This window comes from Opisthocomus hoazin, chromosome 7, assembly GCF_030867145.1.
Source record: "Opisthocomus hoazin isolate bOpiHoa1 chromosome 7, bOpiHoa1.hap1, whole genome shotgun sequence".
Classification (NCBI taxonomy): domain Eukaryota; kingdom Metazoa; phylum Chordata; class Aves; order Opisthocomiformes; family Opisthocomidae; genus Opisthocomus; species Opisthocomus hoazin.
The window spans coordinates 3,206,022-3,230,177 of NC_134420.1; the positions used below are offsets into that span (position 1 = coordinate 3,206,022).

The following is a 24,156-nucleotide window of genomic DNA, read 5'->3' on the forward strand; positions in this document are numbered from 1 at the left end:
CCCGGCGACAGGGGCGGGCACGTCCCCGGCAGCGGGCGGCGGAGCCGCGGGGACGTCTCGCAAGATGGCGGCGCCCCTGGACATGGAGCCGCCGGTTCTCAGCCTGGAGCTGCTGCCGACCGATCCGCTGCTGCTCATCCTCAGCTTCCTCGATTACCGGGATCTGATGAGGTACGGAGCGGGCCCGGGGCTCCGCCTGAGCCGCGCTGCCGGTGGGGAGGGGAGGGCCGAGCCCGGCCTGGGCGCGGGGGAGGCAGCGCCGAGCCGCGGGGCGGGGCGGGGAGCGGGGCTGAGGGGAGGGGGGGGGGCAGGCGGGAGGGCCCGGCGGGCGCTTGCTGGGTGAGCCGGGGCCGGCTGCGGGGCTCGGCGGGGGGAGGTGGGGGGCGGAGGCCGGCGGAGCGGCGGGGGGGAGGCCGGAGCTGCCGGCGGCTCGGGGCTCGCACAACTTCTGGGTGCCTGGGTCGCGGTGCACAGCGAGCGGGGCCGGGGCGGCGGGGCCGCCGCGTAGAAGGGTTTGGGTCGTTCTGGAGGAGAAGATGTCCTAAAGCACTGCTCTCCTCCATAAACAGGGGCGGTCTTGGGGGTTTTTGCCTCTTTTCTTCATTTTTTTTCCAAACAAAAGGGAACGTTCCCTGTTTTTCTCTCCCCCATCGTGTGTTGTTTTTGTTTGTAGCTAAATCACAGTTTAGAGATGAACCAGTAACTGCATTTGTGAAGTCAGTGATTCTCTGAAACTGTTGCATATCCATGGGCAAGCAAGGAGCGGTCTTGTTGCCAGTAAATATATTCCAATTAATTGAACGAGCTGTTGTTTGAGGAAGAAAAAAACAAAGTGAAATAGGACTTTGCAAAGAACGTGAATGAAAGTTGCAAGCTCCTCTTGGACAGTTTGCTAGATGGCTGCAGAGTTACGAGTCGTAGGATGAAGACGAGAGTGTGTTTTTAGCTATAAGCTTACCAGTGAAGTACAAGCAGTGGCAGTGATTGAAATCACAGTATCTAATTAAAGAGGGAGGGATATGTGCAAATAAAACAGAGTATTATCGAAATGGCTTTTGTTTGGGATTTTCCCCTCCATAAATATTAGTCATGAAAGCTAAAGACATTGTGGGGAATTCTGTTCGGATAACAGCAAAAAAGAGATTAAGTGTAAGCAAAAAATTACCACAATTGTTATAAGTCCAGTGTGGATACTTTAGCTAATGGTGTAGTAAAGGCACTACCTATTTTTGTTAGGTATTTGGGAAAATGAGGTGGATTTTGCTGTACAAGGACAATTAAATACTGTGTAGGTTTCTGATGTAAATAAGGTCAGTAATGGCAGTTTTGCATAACTGGCTGTTCGTAATACTCAAAGCGTTAGTGGAGGAAATCTGTAGCCTGCTTACACTTGTTTAGTAACATGTATGTACTCTGACCTTCGCAAACGTTACAGTTTCCCTAATATTCTGCAGGTTGGCTGGCCTGGTGGTGGCCCTTAAATAATGAAAAAGCTGACAGGTGACCAAATATTTCTGTAATTAACGAGAATTGCTTTAATTGCATCTTTGATCGTGTTTGATGCCATGGTGACGTCTTTCCTGCCAGAAATTACAGGCTTGATTGATAAACACCAATGTGATAGATTTTTGCAGGGACTTTGACTTTGCGATATTTATGTTCTGCACCACCCCAGCCCCCCTAAAAACCCCAGAAATTTAAAAAATCCCCGTGCTGTGAATGAGGTTGTTACTTGGCCAAATGGCAAGGTTTGACGTGAATGTGTTGATGTCTTTGCGTGGTTGCGGGGGCAGAAGGGTAATGGCAGGGCATACAGGAGAATCACTCTATTTTGTGGAGGTTGGTTTTGAGATACTAGTACAGTTCTACTTTAAACTGCTTATAATGGATACTGAAATTGGTTTTGAAATACTAATACAATTCTACTTTAAACCGCTTATAATGGATATTGGGCAGGGGAAAAATAACATTGAATTGAACAGGTAAATATGAATAATTCTGTAGTCTCAGTACAAGATGTTTTCACCAGCCCTGGACTTGGGCTGATTGCCCTGAATTTGGGCTGATTTTACTCATCAAAGACAAGCTTGAGAGGCATCTTTGTTTCGGTATGTAACTATGTTTATTTACACTGTTGATCTTTTTACTTACCATTTTCTGAACTATGCTGAAAAGAACCCAAAAAGCAGTAACTGGAAGCTTAAGTTTGGTAACCCTACTTGTGGTATTTAGATGTTAATCACAGCCTGTAAAACACACAAATTAACTGTTAGAACAAGCAACTAGAGGAAGCGATGTTTCCACATCTAAACTGCTGGTATCTTTTGGGAAGTTTCTTTAAATCATAACTGGTAATTCAGCTCAAACACAGAAGAAAAAAGGTTTATTGTCTGGTGTTCAGGTTAGATTGAAGGAGGCAATAATGTCTTTTAAATTATCTGAATCTTTGAATAACACAGTCAGTCCCTGTATTACTGCTTTGCATGTTGCTGGTGCTTTGCTGCACATTCATATTCGTATAAATACGCTGAAATGTCTTGCTGTTGATACCAGTTGTACATTCCAGAAAGCCTTTATAACTGCAAAACTAAACACGGGAACAGACTGTATTTGATGGCACCTCCGTTGCTGCTTTTAAAGAACAAGTTAGCAGGCATCAGGAATATAGGTTAGCTTTTGCTACCTCCTTGCATCAAGCCAGCATCATCTTGAATGATTTCTGAGGACAGTTCTAGGCCTATATCCTACAAGGTTTTTTAATACTGCATTTGCAATAATGCTGCATAGTGCAGGATATGATTCTTTTAACTTCCTGAAGCAGCAATGTTACCTGTAATGCGATGGCAGGAGCTTACACATGGTCTTCATTAAAGTAAGCTTGCAGTACTTATTTCCAGGTCTGTCATACTTTGTATTTTTCCTATGTCTGTTTCTAGTCATGAAGTTTGTTATTTAAACAACTTAAAGTGGAAAGTAACTTTGTAATACTCAAACTGTATAGTTTCTGTATCTTAGTGTTTGAGCTTTCAGTGGTATGGAGACAGTGGAAAAGGAAAGGTAGAGACTGACAATCCAAATAAGAAAGAGATTTAAATCATAATAACTAGCCTGTGCTACTAGAATGCTTACTGTTGGTGGAGTGGGTTCACTCCGGAATTTTTCAATGTTTATGGTGGCAGCGTAGGTCTACGAGGTGACCTGCTTTACAAAATTGCTTAATTGCTGACAGATCTTGAAGCATGTAGAAAAGTGGTTCATGACTTGTACAACTGTAATGAAGACTTTTAACCATTGTAAGCACAACTCAAAGAAGGACAGCTAACTAACTTTCAAACTCTGCATTTATTTCATGAGAATGCAATGTGTAATATACTGGTCAGTATTTATCCTTGTTTATTTTGCTACTCTTTTTCAATCAAATTTAATTATTTTATATTTATAGTTGCTGCTATTTAAGTCGAAGATTAAATCAGCTATCAAGCCATGATCCACTGTGGAAAAGACACTGCAAGAAATATTGGCTTATTTCAGAGTAAGTGTGGGTGTTTTAAGCCTTTTTTCTGTAAAAATAAGGCTTATGTTATTGTGCTGTCTGTCTATCTCTGCATTACTTATAGTAACTCTAAGACTGAATTGGTATTCACCAGCTTCAAACCTACAAAAGGTTAGAGATATCAAAATGTTAATTTCCTGACAATACTTCGTGAATGTGCAAGTGTTAAAAAGTTTTGTGGATGGGTGGAAAAGAGGTGCCCATTTAGTGCCTAGGCTGAAGGAGAAGCTGCAGCTTGACCTTATCAGATGCCAGATATTCAATGGAGAAAAGTAACATTCTGAGTGCTATAATTGTGAGAGGTACAACTGGATGGTTGTGTCAAGGGTAGCCGTGACTGGAATCACAGAATAGTTGAGGTTGGAAGGGACCTTTCTGAGAACCTGTAGTCCAACTCCCCTGCTCATGCAGAATCACTTAGAGCAGGTTGTCTACAACGGTGTCCAGTGTCCTATCAGTGGGCACTGCTGAGAAGAGTCTGGCTCCATCTTTACTCCTTCACATCAAGTAATTGTATGCATTGATAAGATCCCCCGAGCCTTCTCCAGGTGCAGGAGTTCCAGCACTCTTGGCTTCTCCTGATGTGAAAGATACTCCAGTCCCATAATCATCTTTGAGACCCTACACTAGACTTGTTCCAGCACGCCCATATCTTTCTTGTGAGAAGCCCACAACTGGACACAGCGCTCCAGATGTGGCCTCACCAGTGCTGACTAGAGAGGAAGGATCACCTCCCTTGACCTGCTGGCAACAGTCGTCTTACTGCAGCCTAGGATTCCTTTGGCCTTTTTTGCTGTGCAGGTGCATTGCTGGCTCACGTCAGCTTGGTGTCTACCAAGACCCCCAGGTTCTTCTCGGCAAAGCAGCTTTCCATCTGGTTGGCTCCAGTGTATACTGGTGTCTGGGGTTGTTCCTCTCTGGGTGCATGACTTTGCATTTTATTTCCCCTTGTTGAACAGAAGATTCTTCTCTGCGTGTTGAGGTCTCTCTGAATGGCTGCACAACTGTCTGCTGCATCACATGCTCCTCACAGTTTTGTAGCATCTGCAGACTTGCTGGGCGTGAACTGTCCCGTCATCCAGGTCATTAGTGAAGATATTAAATAGTTTTGGCCCTAGTAGTGACCTCTGGGGTACAGCACAAGTGACTTGCCTCCAACTGATCATTCTTTGGGCCTGGTCATTCAGCCAATTTTGGTTCACCTCACTATCTACTTATCAAACTCATACTTTGTCAGCTTGACTGTGATGATATTAACAAAGACAGTGTCGAAGCCTTCACTAAATTCAAGGTAAACAACATCTGCTGCTCTCCCCTCGTCCATCAAGGGAGTCATCTCATTGTGGAAGGCTATCAGGTTGGTCAAGCGTTATTTCCGCTTTGTAAATCTATGCTGACTGCGCCTGATCACCTTCATGTCTTTCACGTGTTTGGAAATGCTTTCCAGGGGGTTTTTCTCCATCATTTTCCCAGGGAAGTCACATTGGGCTGTGTAAAAAGTTTTACATATGTGATTCTTGAGGTGGTGGTGTGTTGTTTTTAAAAAGCTCGCTTTCTGTTCTGCTTGCCTGGATTGAACTCAGTATTTTTCTTAAGTGGACGCTGACTATAAAGGTATCGATTCACATCTTTGCTAAAAAAGCATTTTTTCCTCAAAATCTAAGAACTCATGGAGTTGACTGAAGAGAATTAGCAACCAGTTTTGCTACTGCTTATCCCCTCTGTGTCCTGTTTTCTAGACGATATCTTTCTTCTTAGGTTGTAAATTGTGAGGAGTATTAACTACTTAGGATGTCAGTGATCAGTTCCATATATTTTTCCATTGTTCAGGTGCTCCTTGTATTACCAGAATAGCTTGAGATGGCAGAACAGCTAGTGATAAGGAGTTAATCTGTATGCATAAGTGGGTGGAGAAGGTGATTTAGGAAAACATTTCCAAAGTTGTAGTTTGTCATCTCTATTGCATCATATACACTGTATTAAAAACTAACAGCAAGCAAAGTTGAATCCACAAAGAAAAACATACTGTGCGTATTCTAATTATATGCAGCTTAGGAAGATGTAATGCAACTGGCAAAATTTTGCCTTGAGATTCTGTGCGTAAAAGTCCTAAGCAATATTCTTATTAGAATCCAGCCTAGAAAGGAAAATCTGGTGGGGGACAGGGAAAGAAGGTAAGGAAGTGGGATGTTCAAACTGAGTTCCTGATGCCTCAGAAGAGGAGCTTGGTGTGTGTGTGTGTAGGGGAAGATGAGGGGGTTGTAGGGCTTTACTAAGGAGAACTGGCTCTAGTGTTGGTCTCTGAGATGCTGGCTTCTCCACAGCCAAGAAAAACTGAGTAATGAAGGCTGTAGGTAATTTCTACAAATAGTATTTGGAGGGTGAAAAGATGCTGAATCTTCTGTCGCCTGCTGAGACGTAATTCACTTCGGAGTTTTTTCTTTTACCTCTTTGGTTTGACATTAGTTCATCTAACTTCCAAGATTAAACTTAATCTACTTTTTTTCCTCTCAACTCTTCTTGAAGAGGTAAGATGCTTCTCTCCTTTGTAGAGCTAAAGAGATCTTAAAGGTGGTGTGAAGACTTCTCAATTGTTAAATTTTTATTTAGGTGTGTGAACCTCTACTAAATTTTTTCGATTCAGCGTGCTGATTGGAGTTTGAGGAGTTGGAATATATCCTAACACAAAGATGCAAGGGCTGCTACAATTTGGAGGGAAGCATCCTTTGTCAGATGTTAGTCAGCACTTTTCTGGCAGCGTGTCTTCCCATAGCCTGCTGTTGTGGCTGTGAGGAGTACTGAATATGCGGGCATTCTTTAAAAAACGGGCTTTCCAGATCAGTGCACAGAGCGCAGATTTAGCGCTCTGGTTTGCTCCTTAATCCTTCTCACTAGGTAAATAAAGGAGTTTGTGACTAATGGAGTAGATCAAAAAATATGATTTTTCTGAAGCCCTTCTCTGTGTGGAATGTGACCTGAATTAGCTGTTCAGCAGTTCTAAGATTTAATAGTAGAGAGCACTCTGTTTAAAGGAACACCATTTCTGAGTTTTTCCCCTGATACTCAGTACCTGAAATGTTTCCTAATTCTGTTCCAAGTTGCTGTTGAATAGATGCTGGAATTAATTGAGTTTGTGTAGCTTCACATGGCTCAAAGTGTTCCACGGTTAATGCTATGCATACTGTTTCTGCCAAAAAACAAATATTAACTTCCTGGTTTTAGAAGTCAAGGTTTTTAGGTTGATATTTAAACTTATTTTTTTCATGTCCATTTAGAGAGGAAAAAAGTAAACGAAATCAGAGCTGGAAAGCCATCTTCATCAGTACCTACTCTGACCTAGGAAGATACATCCGGTACTATGCTATGTTGAAAAAAGCCTGGGATGACCTAGAGAAATATTTAGGACAGCGGTGTCCTCGGATGATTGGTTCTTTGAAAGGTACGGTCTTGGCTGATGCGACATTGTCTGTTACCAAGTTTCAGACTGCTTTAATCCTCGGTGTGTGCCCCAATTACTGGAACCCTGAAAGTCAAGTAGACGTGCTTTTTCCCTTCCCCTCCAGTAAATAAGTAGATCAGAGCACATGTGTAGTCCTTGCCCAGTTACTAGTGATCCATAGATTCTCTGAAGATTTCTTTTCAGAGAAGAAATCAAGATTTTTTTTTTTTTTCTAGTGACCGGTCTATCTTCTTTATCTCTGGATAATCAGGAAATTAATACACTCTTACTGCTTTTGTCTTTGGTTGCTGTAACTGATATTTTTTGTTTGTTTATTAATATTATTTTTTAGTTTAATTATCTCAGTACTTCAAGGACTTGGGAGCTGTTGGTGTGATTTTTTGAGATTTTCTTAAGACCTAATTAAAACACTTTCACATGAAAACAGGCATTTTAAACTAAAGCAAATCAAAAAGGAAGCTTGTTTTCTTTTCTGTAGGTCTTACTGTGTTCATCTAATGAAGGTAAATTAGTGGCTGAACAAGAATTTTTACTTTTTTTTTACCTCCAAGATTCTGTTTTCAAATTAAGTTTCTGTTTTAGTACTTGAAGTGCTTCCAGTATTTTGGTTCATAAATCTTACACAGCAAGACATACAGCAAGTTTGGGCGTTTCTGGTACAGCAACAAAATAGCTTTTACATTTTCAGCAGTACTTCAGTCTTCTGTACGAAACTGACTGTTAGACCGAGATGTTTGATTTAACATGATCTGTGAAATGAAGAGATATCTACAGACAATCATCTCTTTCCTGTGTAAATCTGACGTGTTTCTTGGCTTGCTGGATAGTGCTGGATTCTGAAGTTTTGCTAAGTATTTGTGAATAACAGAACATGGTTAGAACTTAATACTTGTTTTTTAAATTTTTTTGTTTGTTTTGTTACTTCTGAATGTTAGTGAAGGAATGTCTTTTTAGGAAAAGGCCAGGAGGGTTACGTGTAGCCTGAATGCGTAACACAGACCGTAGTACTTGATGTAGATATCCATGCCTTGATTTCTGTAACTTTCATGCTGCTCTGTCAAAAACACACTCAGGTGGACAGAACCACTGAATTGTCAGTCAAATATTTTGTTAATAAAGTTTAAAGTATCTGTGTTGGAGGTGTTAAAATGAACAGATTTTACTACAATTTTAATTTTAATATCCTCCCAAGGAGTTTGGTGCAATGAAGCTTCTCTCTGTCTGCAGAAAGACAAAAATATACTTAAAATGATCAATTTCCACACTTGTATAGTGATGGCAGGTTTTAGCAGGAGCTCCTCCGTAACTTACACCTTTTTAATACCGTTTGTACAGAATCTTGTTTCAATGAATTGTTAAATTATGCCATATAAATGAAACTGATAATGAGTATTAAAAAAGTTAAAAATAAAAAAAAATCACCCCCAAAACCTTGATTGGAACAGATCACACAGGCCACCCAGTGTGGTAGAAGTGAGAGTGCGGAAACCCCCTGAAGTGTGTGTGGAGGTGTAAGAGCAGTTATTCCCCACGCCCTGCTGCTGCTGACGTTATGAAAAATCCCCCTCTTACAACCCCCTTTACTGCTCCAAATTCCAGGTGAATGATGGCTGCAGCCAGCATTTCTTTGTTACTGGTTGGACTGGAAACTGAAAGAAGCGACTCTTAGAATTTGAAAGAGTAAAATCACTGTTGCCTAAAAGTTTGAACTGGGACTCAGTCAACTAATGACAGTATTGTGGGGAGAAGGTTCATTGCACTTTCTGAATACTTTCTGCTTACTTCAGGCCTGTTGAGATTTCGTTGGATGGAGATTGGTGCTGTATTAAGTAATCAGCTTCCTTTCAAATTTGTGTAGTGTTCATTCTGTGCAACCTAGCATACAATAAAGTCACCAAATACTGACTTGAGTCCATGTTTGTTTGGTCAAGGCTCTTACAAATTCCATACTTTTTACCTGAAGTACTTGATTTTTAGTGATTCTGGCCACAATACTTGGAAATATATGTTCCTTTTGTGATAGCGTTATGGATTTTTTTTTTTATGTTGAGGTTGTGAGGCTGCTTGAAATTCTCTTTGGCAGTTGAAAGCATGCTATTGCATCTAGAATGTATCTGTTTTTTGCCTTATTTCTAGCCACGCAGCTCTGATCAAATGATATTAAATAAAATTTTAAAGGAAAGGTCTTAACACAAATTCTAATATTCACCTTTGTCAGGAACAGCGTACTGGGCTTGATTACCCTCTCCAAAACTGCCACTTAGTACTCTTTCTTTTTGTACACAGAGAGTGTGCGGGAGGAAGATCTTGATGCTGTGGAAGCACAAATAGGTTGCAAACTCCCTGATGACTATCGATGTTCATTTCGTATTCATAATGGACAGAAGCTAGTTGTTCCTGGGTAAGGAGTGAAAACGACATACCAAGTTTAATATTAATTCCTTTTGTATTTCTTGGATATTTTATTAAAAAGATGAAATGTCTGCTGAACAGGATAGATGAAGCATGAAGTGTGTTGTAACTGAGTGACCGCTTGGAGTGGCACTTCTTGAGTTGGCTGTCTTCTAGTCTCAGAAGTAATTGAAAACACAGTGTAGTTTTCTAATTGGTCAAATTACTCTTACACTTCAGTCCTTTTTCGTAGTGAGAACCCTTTTTTTTCTTTTTCAATAACAAAAACTTCCAACTGTTAGACTTTTAATCATGCCGTTATAAGTTACTGCTCTGAAGCTTTGCTGTGTATTACGTAAGTAAATTAGCCTCTTGCCATCTTCAGGTTTCGTTATTTAATAACTTCTTTTCTTTAAAATGGTTAGGGAATAACTTTCAGACCAAGTAGTCATTTTAAGTAGAATCAAAATGTCAGTTCTGCAAATTAAATTTTCTCAGTAGATGATTTTACAATTTTATGCAGTTTCAGCCATTAAAAACTCCTTTTATGTCAAGGTTAGAAGGCAAAGGACCAAACATAGTTTCCTATCTCCCAGCTATAGAAAATGTTTGTGGGACAACACTTGAAGTGCCACAAACATCAGCAAAAGATGGTGGCAAGCTAGAGCAAATCATTGCGATGGCTGTAGGGGACAATGCCTTCATGTTGCTGTACCAAAGCCTTCAGTAGTAAAGCAGGTGCAGCTTCCTCCAGTTCTAGTGTTGTTTGTGCAGAAGGGATATGGGAAACAGTTTTATGCAGCTCTTAAGTTCTGTTTCTTTTCCAGGAGAGACTTTTTTTAGAGAGGAGGTAGGTGCCCTAGTTCTGTAGACTTCAGATGGAGCTCTGCAGTTTGTGTGCTTCCTGCTCTTCCTACTACTTTTTAACTCCCACGATGCCTCTGCTGTGGTGATGTGCCTGTGGAAGGGCTGCAGGAGCAGCAACATGCCTTTGGGCACACCTTGCAGCTTGAGCAACTGCAAGTGGCCTGTGGTCCATTGCTGCGCCCTCAAAGCTAGGACCTGAGCCTTACATGCAGCTTGACAAAGCTTGTTGGTGGAGCACTAATTGGGGGACTGTTTCGGTCTGACACGTGGGACCCTGAAGCAAGAAAGACTGCCACACTGCGAGTGGAAGGTGTGGTCTTACTGTTGGGGATAGGCTTGCTTTCCTGTGGGAGACGAATATTGGAAAGATCAGGTGTAGGTCATGGAAGCCTATGCAGCAAGTTGTTGGAATGTTAGGTCAGAAATGGAGGAGATTTGGGACTGGTTGTCGTTGTTAGCTGCTTCAGGCTTCTGCGTTTGGATGTTAGCATCGCTTTTTAAACTGTAGAACATGCTGATTCCAGGCAAGGCTACGTAAGGAAAAAGAGGAGTGGAACCTGTTGCCCAGGATGGGAGCAGCTTATATCACACTGACATGTGGCAGCTTGCGCCTGAGTCACTGCTTTCATAACACCAGTAAAAGCTTAGCATCTGCAAGAGTTTACATCTGAGAACATCAGTGAAAGGCAAATTAGAAGGGAGTTTGGGTGGGGAGGTGTACATTACAGGTTTGTGTGCTCCTCTTATTAACTCAGCTCTCTGCTCTAGTGTGTGCCCTGGTGGTTGATTACTTTGTTAATGTTACCCCTTTTTATCATTCTTCCATTGTCTGCCCCTTTATTACATTGAGTGTAGGTTGCTTGTTTTTTTTATTTTCACCCTAGCTCTGATCTAGCGAAACATTCATGTCAATGTTAACTTTAGCTTCCCGTGCTCACCTCCATTCCTAATCTGTTACATACTTCAGATCAGTATTACTTTTTTCCAAATATATATATTCTTTTTTTATGTATAGAGAAGCTCCTTTTACTGTCTTCAACACCACTTCCCTACTCTAACAAATGAAAAAATCCCATCCTTTGCTGTGATGCTTACAAAAAGCTAGTGGAAAAAATTCAAAAGGCAATTGATGGTCTTGCCACGGTCACGCTGATGAATGTTGTCTCATTCTTGTATGTCTGTTTACTTGGGTCTGTGTATGCCTTAGTTTTTGTACTGAGATTAGAATCTCTCTGACTCAGTAGTGATTTGCCTTGTTTACTTCTCAACCTTTTCTCCAAAGCATGTAGAGCACCTTGCTCACTCTAGCTTTGATCAATGACAGTTACTATAGCAGCTTGGTATTCTGATTGAAAAATCATGGATTATCTGATAGTATTGAAATGAACTTGCACAAAGCTCAGGATACAGAGCACTGGTTATTATTATATTATGCTACTATAGGAAGCTGTGTCAGGCTTCTGTGAATGGCTTCTTTGAAGTGGTTGCAGACACGATGGGAATCACCAACGCAGTTTAAAATAGTGCTTTGGGATGCACAAGGCACTCTTTAGCCATCAAGCCTGCCTTTGTGAAGGTTGACCTTACGAACTAGTGACCTAGCTCAGCACCTGAATATTAGAGTTGGACTCATCTAGGTCTGATGCACATCTAAAGTGTGGATAGAATCAATGCTTAGAAAAGATTTAAAGCTATCTTTGCCTTGTGAGTGTGATCTTCTGTTTATCTTTCCTTTTTTTCTTTTTTAAGTTTGATGGGAAGCATGGCACTGTCAAACCACTACCGCTCTGAAGACTTGCTGGATATCGACACGGCGGCTGGAGGTTTTCAGCAGAGGCTAGGTCTGAAACAATGCCTTCCTCTTACTTTTTGCATTCATACTGGCCTGAGCCAATACATGGCCCTGGAGAGTGTGGAGGGACGAAATAAATACGAGATCTTCTATCAATGTCCAGTAAGGAAGATATGTTTATACTTGTGAATGTGCTTTGCTAATGATTGATGGTGGCCCCTTGCATGTTAGCAGATAGTTGAAATGTTTTACACAGCAGAAAGTGAATACTAAGAGATCATACTAGTTGGTTCCTTGCCCCTGAGTTGCCATTTGGTTTTCATCAAAGCCCACATGTGGAAGGGTTAGTAAGTGAAAGAAATTTACGTGAAGTTGTTATTGGCTATAGCAGTTCCTATAGGCTCATGACAGTTGACAACATTCATCCTTATTGGAAAGTATTAATTTAATTTGTTTAAACTATGGCAGGCATATACTCTTATCCCTTTTTCTGTAAGGAAGAACAGCTGCTCCATTATGGAAGATCAGCATCTGTATATATCTCCTCCCTCAGATATGTTAAAAGTAAACTTACTACCATAAATAATACCCTCTGGATTGTAAGCAAAACTTACTCTCCAGTGAAGGAACAAATTGCTTTTGAACAGCTCCTTTGTAGAACATAATTAAGTATTTTTCATTATTGTTACAGGTGTAGTATTTTATAACAGGCATATTGTTGCTAGTGAAGTTTAAGGTTATTATACCCAACAAAATTTTAGCCCTCTGTCTCTTTACCCATGCCCTGAAAACCTCCCCACCACAAAAAGAAAGCAGGGAGAGTAAAGGATTTTTCTTGTCAAAAAAAAAAAAAGGGGGGGATCTTCCTCCTGCTGTGGAGTTCCTGGCTGTTTGGTTTCAAAGCATGTAACAGTGAGATTTCTAGGAAATGCCTTGGTCGTGGGTCACTTGAAGGATGTTAAGATCCCCCTTTGTATTATGCTGAATATTTAAACTTTATGGATAATACTTGGGAGCTTGGAAGGTTACTTACACACTTATATTTTGGTTCATCTCTGGACAGCCCTGCTTGTTTTAGGGGAGAATGTGGTTGTACAGGAGCTGGGATTGTTTAGCCTGGAGAAGAGGAGGCTCGACGGGGTCTTGTCAATGTTTAGAAATATCTGATGGCAGGGCATAAAGAAGTCAGAGTTAGACTCTTCTCAGTGATGCCTGCCCAATGACAGAAGAAGCAGCAGTGGGCACAAGCTGAAACACAGGAAACTTGATCTGGACATACACAAAAATGTTTTTACTGTGAGTGTGGTTGAACAGTGGAACAGGTTACCCAGAGAGGTGGTGTAGTCCCTGTCCTTGGATGGGACGTCATCCCGGGCAGCCTGCTCTAGCTAACCCTGCCTCAAGCAGAGGGATTGGACTGCTCATCTCTAGGGGTCTCTGCCAGCCTCAGCTGTTCTGTGCTTCTGTTCTAAGGCGGTTGTCACCTGGCAGCTGGCAACTCGGCACTAGACAGCCGCTCGCTCACCCATCACCCAGCGGGATGGGGAAGAGGCATGGACAAAAGGGAAAACTTGTGGGTTGAGGTAAAGACAGTTTAATCAGGCAACAGAGGAAATACTAATAATAGTGATGATGGTAACAGTTATAATAATGAATGTGCAAAACTAGACTATATAGAATACAGTTTTTCTCACCACTTGATGACCGATTCACAGCCTGGAAGAAGTTCGAACTCCTGGCCAGGAGACAATTCAAATTCCCCCAAAACTTCCTCTCCCCACAGCCAACCCCATTCATAAACTGAGCATGGCATCCATGGTATGGAATATTTCCACTGGCCAGCTTGGCTGGCTGGCTGGCTGTGCTTCCTCCCAGCTCCTGCTCACCCGCTCATTAGCTGAAGATGAGAAACTGGAAAAAGCCCTTGCTTTATAGCAACAACTGAAAACATCAGTGTAATTGACATTCTTCTGCTACTAAATCCAAAACACAGCAGTTACTGAGAGGAAAATTAACTCTATCCCAGCTGAAACCAGGACAGCAGTATTTTGGGGGGCCTTGTGTCTTGAATAATGCATGAAATCGGGTTTTATTTGTATGAGCCTTAGTGGAATGTTCAAGGTGTATATTCAGTGATCACATGAGCACTCATGGGGACAGGCATCTGCGTTTCATATATTTGAATATCTGACTAGGAGAATAATGATGTATTAAGCAGCCAGATTTTAGGTTTAGTGAATACAGGAAGTGTTCCCTGTGTTATATTTCAGGTGCTGAATTTTAACCTTGAAATTGTAATGCTTTCCATCTAGTACATCCATAACCTTCTTTCCCTTTTAGGACCAAATGGCTCGCAATCCATCTGCTATTGATATGTTCATTACAGGTAACACTTCAGATAAAATATTCTGCAAAATGTCTTGATTGCACTGTTCAGAAAATGCCTGTCAGCATGACTTGAACAAAGCAAGTGTTCTACATTTTCTGTGCTACTTGTAAGACTCTAACCTGCTTTAAAATGTCAGCGGTTACTTGAAATGAGACGCCGTGTTTCTCTCTTAGAGCTTGTACTTCTGTGTGTCTTGTATACAAATCATTCAGTGTACTAACCTGTCTAACAAGATGAGCAAAACTTTTAAGTTAGCCATCATGGGGATAATGTAAGCAGTTATTAAATACAACACCCAAGTGGACATAAAGTTTTGGGGTGTTTTTTCCCCCTGGTAATTTTTGCAACCATGTTAGAAGTTGAAAATATTTTGTGTCCCTTACTGAAATCTAATTAAGTATAAACAGAACTGCAAAAGAAAACCTCTCTGGATGTTTGATTTGGCTGATTGCTTTGTTCAAAGGGTAAAGGAGGGAAGGGAAAACTGTCTGACTGTGGTTTGGTTATGTAGTAGTCTGTTGTGATCACCGGTCTGACATGTACGTGGACTGGAATAGTGTTTTGATTATTACTTTTTGTTATTCCACTGGAATCTCGTAATTGTGTCTATGTGTAAATTAATTCCTTTCGGTGGGAAAGCAGATGTGTAATAAATGGCACTGAAATGAGTATTAAAATTTAGCCTTGCACATTTCTAGGAAATATGTATTAACATTACAGTGAGAAACCACATTAGGCAATGCTACACCATTGCTGATTTGGGTTGAATGTAGTCAAACTCTTAGCCACGCTAATTTTAGGAAACCTTTCTATGTAGTGATTGATCGTGTGAACTGATTTCAGTGTGAAGTAGTCAGCCTGTTACCTGTCTTACAAAGGTCACTGCAGAATGCATTGTGTGCTTTAGAGCCAGCATGGGAAAGATACAGCAAAAGCTCAAGAGTTTGGTTACTTGCTTCTCTCCACCTGAGGGTGGTGTAATACTTTAAAGCTACTCTATGGTGAACTGATATTGTGCTCAAGGTTGCTGCTTTTATGGAATTGAGGTGATCTGACATCATACTTAAATGTATTCCACTTGGCTGAAAGGGTTAATCTTGACTTATCGCAGGGTGAGGGGGAAGTTTCGTATACAGCATTTATCTCGTCGTTTTGAACACGGCAGGGTAACTTGGTCCGCTTTCTCCATTTGGACTTATTTTATACGAGGCTTGCATTTGGTGGATTAGTGGTAGAAGGGAGGATGATAAATTTGGAGTTCCTTAGACTTCTGAAAGGTCAAAGGACAGTACACATAGTTCTTGCTCAAAGGAGGAGGTGGTGAGTACACTTAATCTAACTGGAGTGGTACTGCTTAATAACACGTCAGTGAAGGTAGGGATAATGATTTCTTAGTATTTCAGCTTAAATTCAGTTTTTTATCAGTAATATTGACAAATAATTGAAGAACTCTGTATTTTTCTGTTGAACTCTATATTGCAACGCTTGGAAAATTTATGGCTGAGAAATTATTTTATGGAGAGCCAATATCTCTTGTATAAAACTCTCTACTTTGGGAGTTAAATGTGACAGCTTGACTGTCTACTTAGAATTCAAGCTGTTCCTAAATTTTAGCTGTAGGTGTATGAAAAGCTGCTCTCAGACAATGGCTGTAGGTGTATGAAAATCCCAGATTCTTTGGAATGACATACAGCTGCAGTCTTCTGGGTTTGTAGCAGAAGTGCAGAGTATGTCTGTGGCTTATCCCTGTCTTTAAGGAGAGGGAAATTCTGCGACTTGCTAGTGTGTATCTTAGAAACTATTCATATGGAACCGTGCATATCAAAACTAAGCTCATAAATCCACTAGCGGGCTTGCAGGCCTTTGTAGGTAGAATAGTTGGAAAGAGCTATTAGGCCACTTGTCTTCTTTCCCAGTCATAGCAGAAGGGTCGCGAGGAGAAAACCAGGTGAGGAGAGACACCAGCATTTGAAGGCCATGATTATAATGTGAAATACTTAGCTAAGAGGTTCTGTTTGCTGTGTCATTCCTGGAGTGTGCACCCTTAACTCTTAGTTCATGGTTGGTTTCTCCAAGTGGTCTTTGCTGGTAGAACAGACTGGAATATTTATTGAGTTTATTATAAAAATACTCAAATCTTTAAACTGTTTCCTTGAAGTATTTGTTGTCATGTGCTTAGTGGTAAATTTGCCTGTCCTTATGAACACTTTTCTTCTTTGGCATCTAGGTACATCTTACTTGGAATGGTTTACATCCTACGTAAACAAAGTTGTAACTGGTGGTTATCCGATCATCAGAGACCAGATTTTCAGGTATTGTGACTGGGATTTATAACCTCACTGCAAGGTTCTGATGCTTCTTGTAGAACAATGATCTCTTTCCAAGTAGTTACAGGTATCTGATAAAAAAGCTGATGGCAGAGAGCGGAGAAGGGACATGAAACTTATTGCAGATAAAGATGTAAAACAGAATGCTTAATTTTTTAAAATTTTTTTTTTTTAAACCAGGAGCTTCAGAGTTTGTAACTTTGCAATTAACAGGACCAGAATTTTGCACTATGACTGAGCTAAAGCTTAGCTAACACCATAATATTTCTTCTGCTTGCCAGAAGTGTGCTGCAACTGCAAAAAAGCAATTGTTTCAGGGAACTGGTCTCTAAAATAACACTGTAGGATATGTAAACGGCCAGGACTTTGCTGGTGTTTGAGTCTTGATGCACTTTTCTTCTAAATATAAGCAAGAAACTTGGTTCTATAGCATCTCTGACAGAATTAAGTTCCTGATCTGTAAATTAATTTGGTGTAGGAGTTGCTAGTTTGTTTTTTAAATAGCATGATGACACGTCTTTATTAAACAAGTGTGTCTTCATTAACTTCAGATCAAATTATACACCCAGCTTAATACAAGTGTTAATGGAGGTACAGAGAGATCCGTAGCTGTGTGAGCTTTAGGTGATGGGAAAATGTACATCATGAAGAGGCTGCATATATCCTTTAAACTGCCAAATGACAAGTTAAGGATTAGTTTTAACCTAGCACCACAGTGCTCTTATTAGTAATTAACTAATCACTTTACGTGTTTAGTTTTCTGCATTGAATGTGCAGAGCTATTTGCAGAGTTAACGTTTTCCTCTCTGTAGGTACGTGCATGATAAAGAATGTGTTGCTACCACCGGAGATATTACTGTTTCTGTGTCCACATCTTTTCTACCTGAGCTCAGTTCTGTACATCCACCGCATTATTTCTTCACTTACAGAATCAGGTAAAAATAACAACCGAGTTAACTCTTACGACACAGAATAGACCTGTGTGATGTTCAAAGCATCAGTTGTCACAAATTTACGCGCAGCATTCATAAACGGACTAAAATCAATAGTATGTGTGCAACATGCTGTACTTATTAATAAAACAATACTAAATCATTACCTAGTCAGGTACACGAAGTACCAGTCAAGTTGGTAATTGGTAAAGTATGGTGACAGGTGGGAGAAAGAAGTTACGAGTAACTCTTGTGATTTAGAAAGGAGTAAACAATAGCTAGTGAAGCAGAGGCATGGAGATAGATCCCAACAACTGATTCAGCATACTTTATCTTAGTGGGGTTTTTTTTGCCCCGCCTAGAGAGGGATCACAAGGATACTAAAGTGTTTCTTAAAATGTGTGAGAGTAGTTACAAACCATTGAGTATGCTCTGACTTCTAGAATTGAAATGTCCAAAGATGCTCTTCCTGAGAAGGCTTGTCAGCTGGACAGTCGATACTGGAGAATAACAAATGCCAAAGGCGATGTAGAAGAAGTTCAGGGTCCTGGAGTAGTTGGTAAGTAACAGATTGCATTTACAAACCCAACAGGGAGAGTGGTTCTGTATTTAATGTACGTGTTATGAAAGTTATTAGTTGTTCATCATGGTGACAGAGGGTAGTAGTTGTATGGTTTGTATCAAAATCATTTTGTTGCTTCAAAGAAAGAGATATGTATCCATCTCTTTCGTCTTTAAAGTTGTTTTGCAAGGGATGGCTAAACATCTTGACAGTTAACTGCTCTTCGGATGGTTCTTCGCCATCCGTAATTGCTGAGGCTCATTTATGCATCCACTGGAATATCAAATGATCTGCCTGAATATGTTGTGGAGTGCAAGTGCTTTAGCAAACTGCTAAATTGTCCTTACCTTTGTGATCTCATTTTTTATCAACAGGGGAGTTTCCAATTATCAGTCCAGGGAGAGTCTATGAATATACCAGCTGTACTACGTTTTCCACAACATCTGGATATATGGAGGGATATTACACCTTCCATTGCCTCTACTACAAGGACAAATTCTTCAACGTCACAATTCCCAGATTCCATATGGTGTGTCCAACATTCAAGGTGTCTACAGCACGAATGGTAAGCAGAGATGCAATTATGCTTATTTCTCAAAAAAAAAGAAGAAATTGAAAAGTCTATATGAATCTCTTCCAGCTTCTTGAATGTTTATCAGTAAGAAAGCACTTCTGGTACAAAAATTACAGTACTGAACAGTAGTTATATTGATAACTCCATACAAAACACTTGCCAATTAAGGTGAAGTCTAGCAGCTGTAGTAATCTTTGTAGACAGTTTGTACACTGGCAAAGCTGTGTATCCTCATGGCTTTGACGTGTTATGCTAGCAGTTTATCTCCAGACCCTCGGCCCTAGCTTTCATGGGACGCCGTACACGGCTGTGGGTCTTCCTCCTCCAGTCCTCCCTCCTGCCTGGTGTCAAGGTCAAACCTGGTTGTATCAGTGAGATCAGGATTCTCCACAGAGGTGGAATGTGACCGTTCCATTGTCCTGTGTCTGAACACAACTGGCCCTTAGGATGCACAGCAACATGTATGTTTGTATGTCTGTTCAGGGCATATTTCAGAGTTTGTAATTTGTACCCAGAAAAAACGGCATGACACTAGCTCTTTCGATTTCGTAGTTTTTTTTAATATTCTGTCTTGGTGTGACCACACTGTCACCTGTTTTAGCCATAATAGCGTATCTACTTCCTTCAACAAGAAGAGTTTCCATTAATGACACTTTAAAACTGTTAGCGGTCCATCTGATGTTCATTAGTTCTCACTGAAAGTGCATTTCATAAAGTTGCTTAATGACTTTGCAAATCAGGAAGATCTTTAGCTTACTGTTAATTATATCGTAGCTTTAGTTTGGAGGTTGCGGGTGAACGATATTATTTCTCCCTTTGGCACATTCAGAGAAGAATGCTTTATTTTATCACTAGTGTAGCCCTTGTTTAGTGACTAATTCAGATAGAACTTGGAATTTTTTGTGCAAGCACCGAGTCTTTCCTCAGGGGTAGGCATCTGCCTGTAGAAGCACTTTCTTAGCATTTTCCCAGGGATTTGAGACACTCTCCTTGCCAGTGGCTCTAACAGTAAGTGCCAGCAGATGTCCTGCTTCTGACAGAAAATGGCATCTCTTAACTCTTGCTCACATTTATGGGAGTTGGAACCTCCTTCCGTTCAGCTGACTGTAAAAATAGCTTGCTTTTCTCTTTTGCTCTACCTCTGTTTTAAGGGTAGTGATGACCCTTTGTTTTTCAACTACTTTTACTAAAAGACAGCATAAGCTGCCAAGAAAACTGGTATAGCTCAGATACTGTATTGTGGCTTTACATAGTTGTACATGTGAAATAATGAAGGCTAAGGGAGATTTACTGAGTTAAAGGTCAAGTAGTTTGGCAGTATGATCTCTGTTGCAAATTAAACTTTGTGATTGTAAGGAGCTGGTTTCAGGACACAGATCACAATTTCTGCTTCAGCTAATTGACGCAATAACGCAGACCAGATTCTTCTAGGCAGCTGTTAGTGCTTTCTTATAACTAGCTGGAATAGAAGATTTTAATTAAATGTGGATGTGTTCTGTATTAGGAAACAAATCATAATGAATATGCAGTGGACGAAGACGAAGATTCCACAGACACTGATGAATATGAGGATCGACGTAGAGTGTTGGACATTCCTGCACCTTCTGGACGCTGCCCACGTCACACCTGATGGGATATTTTTCAAAACAAAAGAAACTGTTTCCAGAAGCTGAACTCTTTGGGGCTAGTGCATAAGAATATTTCTGACTATTGTAAATGAACTTTCTGTTGCACATCAGGGCAACTAGCATGAATGTTGGTGCCAGTTCTAATATTCATCAGAGTATAACTTTTTTTTTTCCTGGTTTGGAAGTGGGGAGGGGAGTTGGGGGGGGGGGGAGCGTGGAAGAGGGAGAGGAAGAGAAAGGTGTTTGGGCTTTGTTCACTTTTTTTCCGAAGTGTGAAACAGCTTGATAGTCTGAGGTAATCGTATCTTACATTTTTAAACTATTGCCTATTTATGATCATATTGCGAATATGGTGTGGGGATTTGTTTTTATACAAGCATTTAAAATTAGCAATAGACAGGACAGCAAAAAAGGTGTATACTATTGTCCTTTCTCATGAGTTTCTACTCTTGAGAACTCCTGCCAAGAATGAAACTTGCAGTTTGCTCTGTGTATCCCGTTTGGGTGCTCTTATGCTCTTTTTTTTTTAATTAAGATAGAAGTACCAGAAAATTCTGGTCATCAAATGCATAAATTAGGAATGAAACTGGCCTTATTTTTAGACAATCTGTCAGTTTAATTTTATGCGACGAGCCTCTGATTGGATAATGCCTTTTGGAATGTCGTGTACATGCGTAATCTGCCACGCGGTAACCAAGAAATTTCTCAATGACTTCAAAGTATGAATTTGTAAATACGTTTTGAGTTTTTTCTTTATACGATGTTTGCTGTTCAGACTTTGTCATAGGTGACAAATTTATGTTGAAGTATCACGTTTCCCGAAATCCTCTCTGCATTTTTGTAACTACACCTGAATTAAAAAAAAACAAAAGGAAAAAAAAAAGGGCGGGGAGGGAGCCTGACAGAACCCCAGATGACTAGAAACTTTAAATATAAAGAAGTATTTGTTAGCTTTATCACTTTTGTTTCCATTGTCATTAATAAACAACTTAATTGCCTCCTTTGCTCTGAAGTGCTACATGGGACTCTTCCTGCCAAGGCTGGAGTGAGAATTGTGCGACTGACATCGCTGGAGTCAGTTCCGCCTTTTCACATCCCGAATTAGCAGCTCCTGTGAGGAAAACCAATATATCGTGCTTCCGACTGAATGTTTCCGTTATTGACTAGTTACTGCTCACACAGAAGGCCTGGGGGGTTTTTTAAAAAGTCATAGTATGAGATTATCCGTGTGCTCATCTTGCTATAGTGCCACGCGGCGTTTGGATCTTCCACAGGGGTACCAAGTAGAAAAACAAACATTGAGTTCAGTTGAAACATCTAGGGAAGCAGAAGAATTTGTGTTGTCCCTCACGGAAGTCTGAACAGCAGTGTGAATCGCTGGAACGGTTTAAAAACATTTCCATTTTGAGGATTCCTCAGTATTAACTGCGAGGGGAAAATGTGCTGCTTGTGGCGTAACGCTTGTTTCTTTGCAGAAATTTCATCATCTGTTCAAAGGATCAGTGAAAAAGGCATTTAGTGGAACTAGAACTCATTGCGATGCTGTCTGAGTGTTTGTTTAAGAATAGAGAACTCCTGTGGTCTGAGGCTTGCTTGGTGCTTTACCAGGGTCTGTGCGTTCCAGTTAAGCGATAGCAGCTGAAGGTCACGAGACTCTACAGAAACACTCCCAACTCTTTGTGATTTTACTCTGCTCAGGGAGTGGCTCTCGCTTGGGTTGCTAAGGAGGAAATATAATTATCGCGTACTGTAGAAGAAGCCGAGATCCAGGACGATGCTGTTCTGTCAGCTGCTGGGCGCTGCGGCGTGAGGGCTGGAGGCCTCGGATCCAAGCCCGGCTGGCGGTCGTGAGGCTCCCGTGAACTGTGCGGGTGTGAGGAGGAAGAGGCAGCCAGGCAGGGGGGAGTGACATGTTGCTCTTACTGTACCTGTTTGTAACAGGAAAAAAAGGTTTTTCCATTGCTCCAGGCAGCTATTTTAGCACGTGGCACGTTGCCTGAAGTTACCAGATGCAGCATTACCACAAGCGTCGTAACTCTCCCGTTATGCGCTTTTGAAGTCAGGCTTATGCCAGTGGTTCTCCTCACCCCACCCAAACCTCGGAAGCTTCCGCCGGATTGGTGTGAAGAGTGAAGCGGTCAAGTCCGCTGGAGAAAACCGGGAATGGGTTATGTTTGCTGGCGCTGCCGGACCGTAGAGATCTTCACCGAGGAAGCGGGAGAGAATTGATTTGAGACAGCGCTTTGCCCGTGCTCTGGCTGACCCAGCAGGCAGGTGTTGGGTAGGTGCGCTGGTGACCCAACCGTGAAATGCTTCTGATGGTCGGCACAGCCTCTGCGATATGCACGTGCGGATTGTAACGTACGGTGTACGTCTGTCCTTCCCTGTGGCCACCATCCTTCGGGTTCGGCCTCGAGTTCTGTCAGCTTCTCCTGACTCAGATCCTGCCTGTTTGAGCCTTGGTTAGAACTTCTGCTGTCAAGGTAAAAAAATAAGCTGTGTTGAACATGCATATGGTTAAAAACTTAGCACGTCCAACACAAATATGTAACTAGCGTTTTTTTTATCGGTGGAAAAGGCCTGCACTGACAGTCTCTCTATAATTGCGCTGTAGGCTTCCTTCAGCGTTTTTGTGGGCTTTTGCTGACCGATGGTTTAATGGCGAGAACCTTTGGCCGCCGTTTCCTTGCTGTGACTGCATCACGCCGGAGAATAACAAGTGGTGTGCCAGCCCGCGGGGAAAGGAAAAAAACAAAAGTTGCTGTGCAAGTTATTCCAGTGCTGTTTTGTTTTTTTTCTGCTGTCCTTGTTTAAAGTAATTTCTCATCATCTATGCGAAGAATGGAAGGTGGAAAATTGAGGCCAAGTTGGAAAAACCTTTTGTCTGTGGCCATACAGATAAATGTATCCTTGGTGGGAGGGTTCAGGAAACAGGCGAGGGTGCGGCGACTGCTGAAGTTAAGCTGCTTGTTTCTGTGGAATTTTCTAAGTGAATTAATAAAGATTTTTTTTATATCAAGTCTTAATTGAGTGGATTCTCATTTAATAAGTTGCATACAGTGACATGCAAGCATCTTACCTCCCTTTGCTTTTATTTGTGGTTTAAACAGGTAAAATCTTGGAGGCGTTTAGAAGATCATATGTTAAGCTGACTGATAATCGTCTTAACTACAGAATCTGACTGAAGTTCTGAGGGGTTTAGCGTTTGCTTTAGGTTTAACGAATGAATTGGCCATTGTGCTGTGGCAACAAAAATAAATCCAGAATACTTTTAAAAATATTGCTGCTTTCATACTGCAATCAAGTACCGCTGATGGGGTGAGGATGCTTTGGGGAGAGAGCGTTGGAGAGGGGTGAGCGGCTGGTGGCAGTCCAGCTCGTCCCCTTCTCCGCTCCCACTGCTCTGTCCACCTGAGAAGCTGGGGCCACTGGTCATGGTGGAGCTACTGGAGAGAGTCTAGCGGAGAGCTACGAGGATGATGAGGGGACCGGAGCATCTCTCCTACAAGGAAAGGCTGAGGGAGCTGGATACACCGGCAGGCCGTGGTGCCATCCAGTGAGACCTGGACAGGCTGGAGAGTCGGGCACAGAGGAACCTGATGAAGTTCAGCAAGGGCAAGTGCAGGGTCCTGCACCTGGGGAGGAACAACCCCATGCACCAGTACAGGCTGGGGTGGACCT

General features: G+C 41.5%; 1 protein-coding gene across 1 annotated transcript; it reads left to right on the top strand.

The window, feature by feature from the left end:
* Position 1: 1 nt before the first annotated feature.
* FBXO3 (F-box protein 3) lies at positions 2-23,495 on the top strand. The gene is made up of 11 exons (XM_075425627.1): positions 2-171; positions 3,443-3,532; positions 6,829-6,992; positions 9,300-9,414; positions 12,021-12,225; positions 14,404-14,449; positions 16,680-16,764; positions 17,592-17,714; positions 18,155-18,270; positions 18,648-18,838; positions 20,352-23,495. The coding sequence occupies exons 1-11, from the start codon at positions 65-67 to the stop codon at positions 20,475-20,477; spliced, it is 1,368 nt and encodes a 455-aa protein (XP_075281742.1). The 5' UTR covers positions 2-64; the 3' UTR covers positions 20,478-23,495.
* The last annotated feature ends 661 nt before the right edge of the window (positions 23,496-24,156 follow it).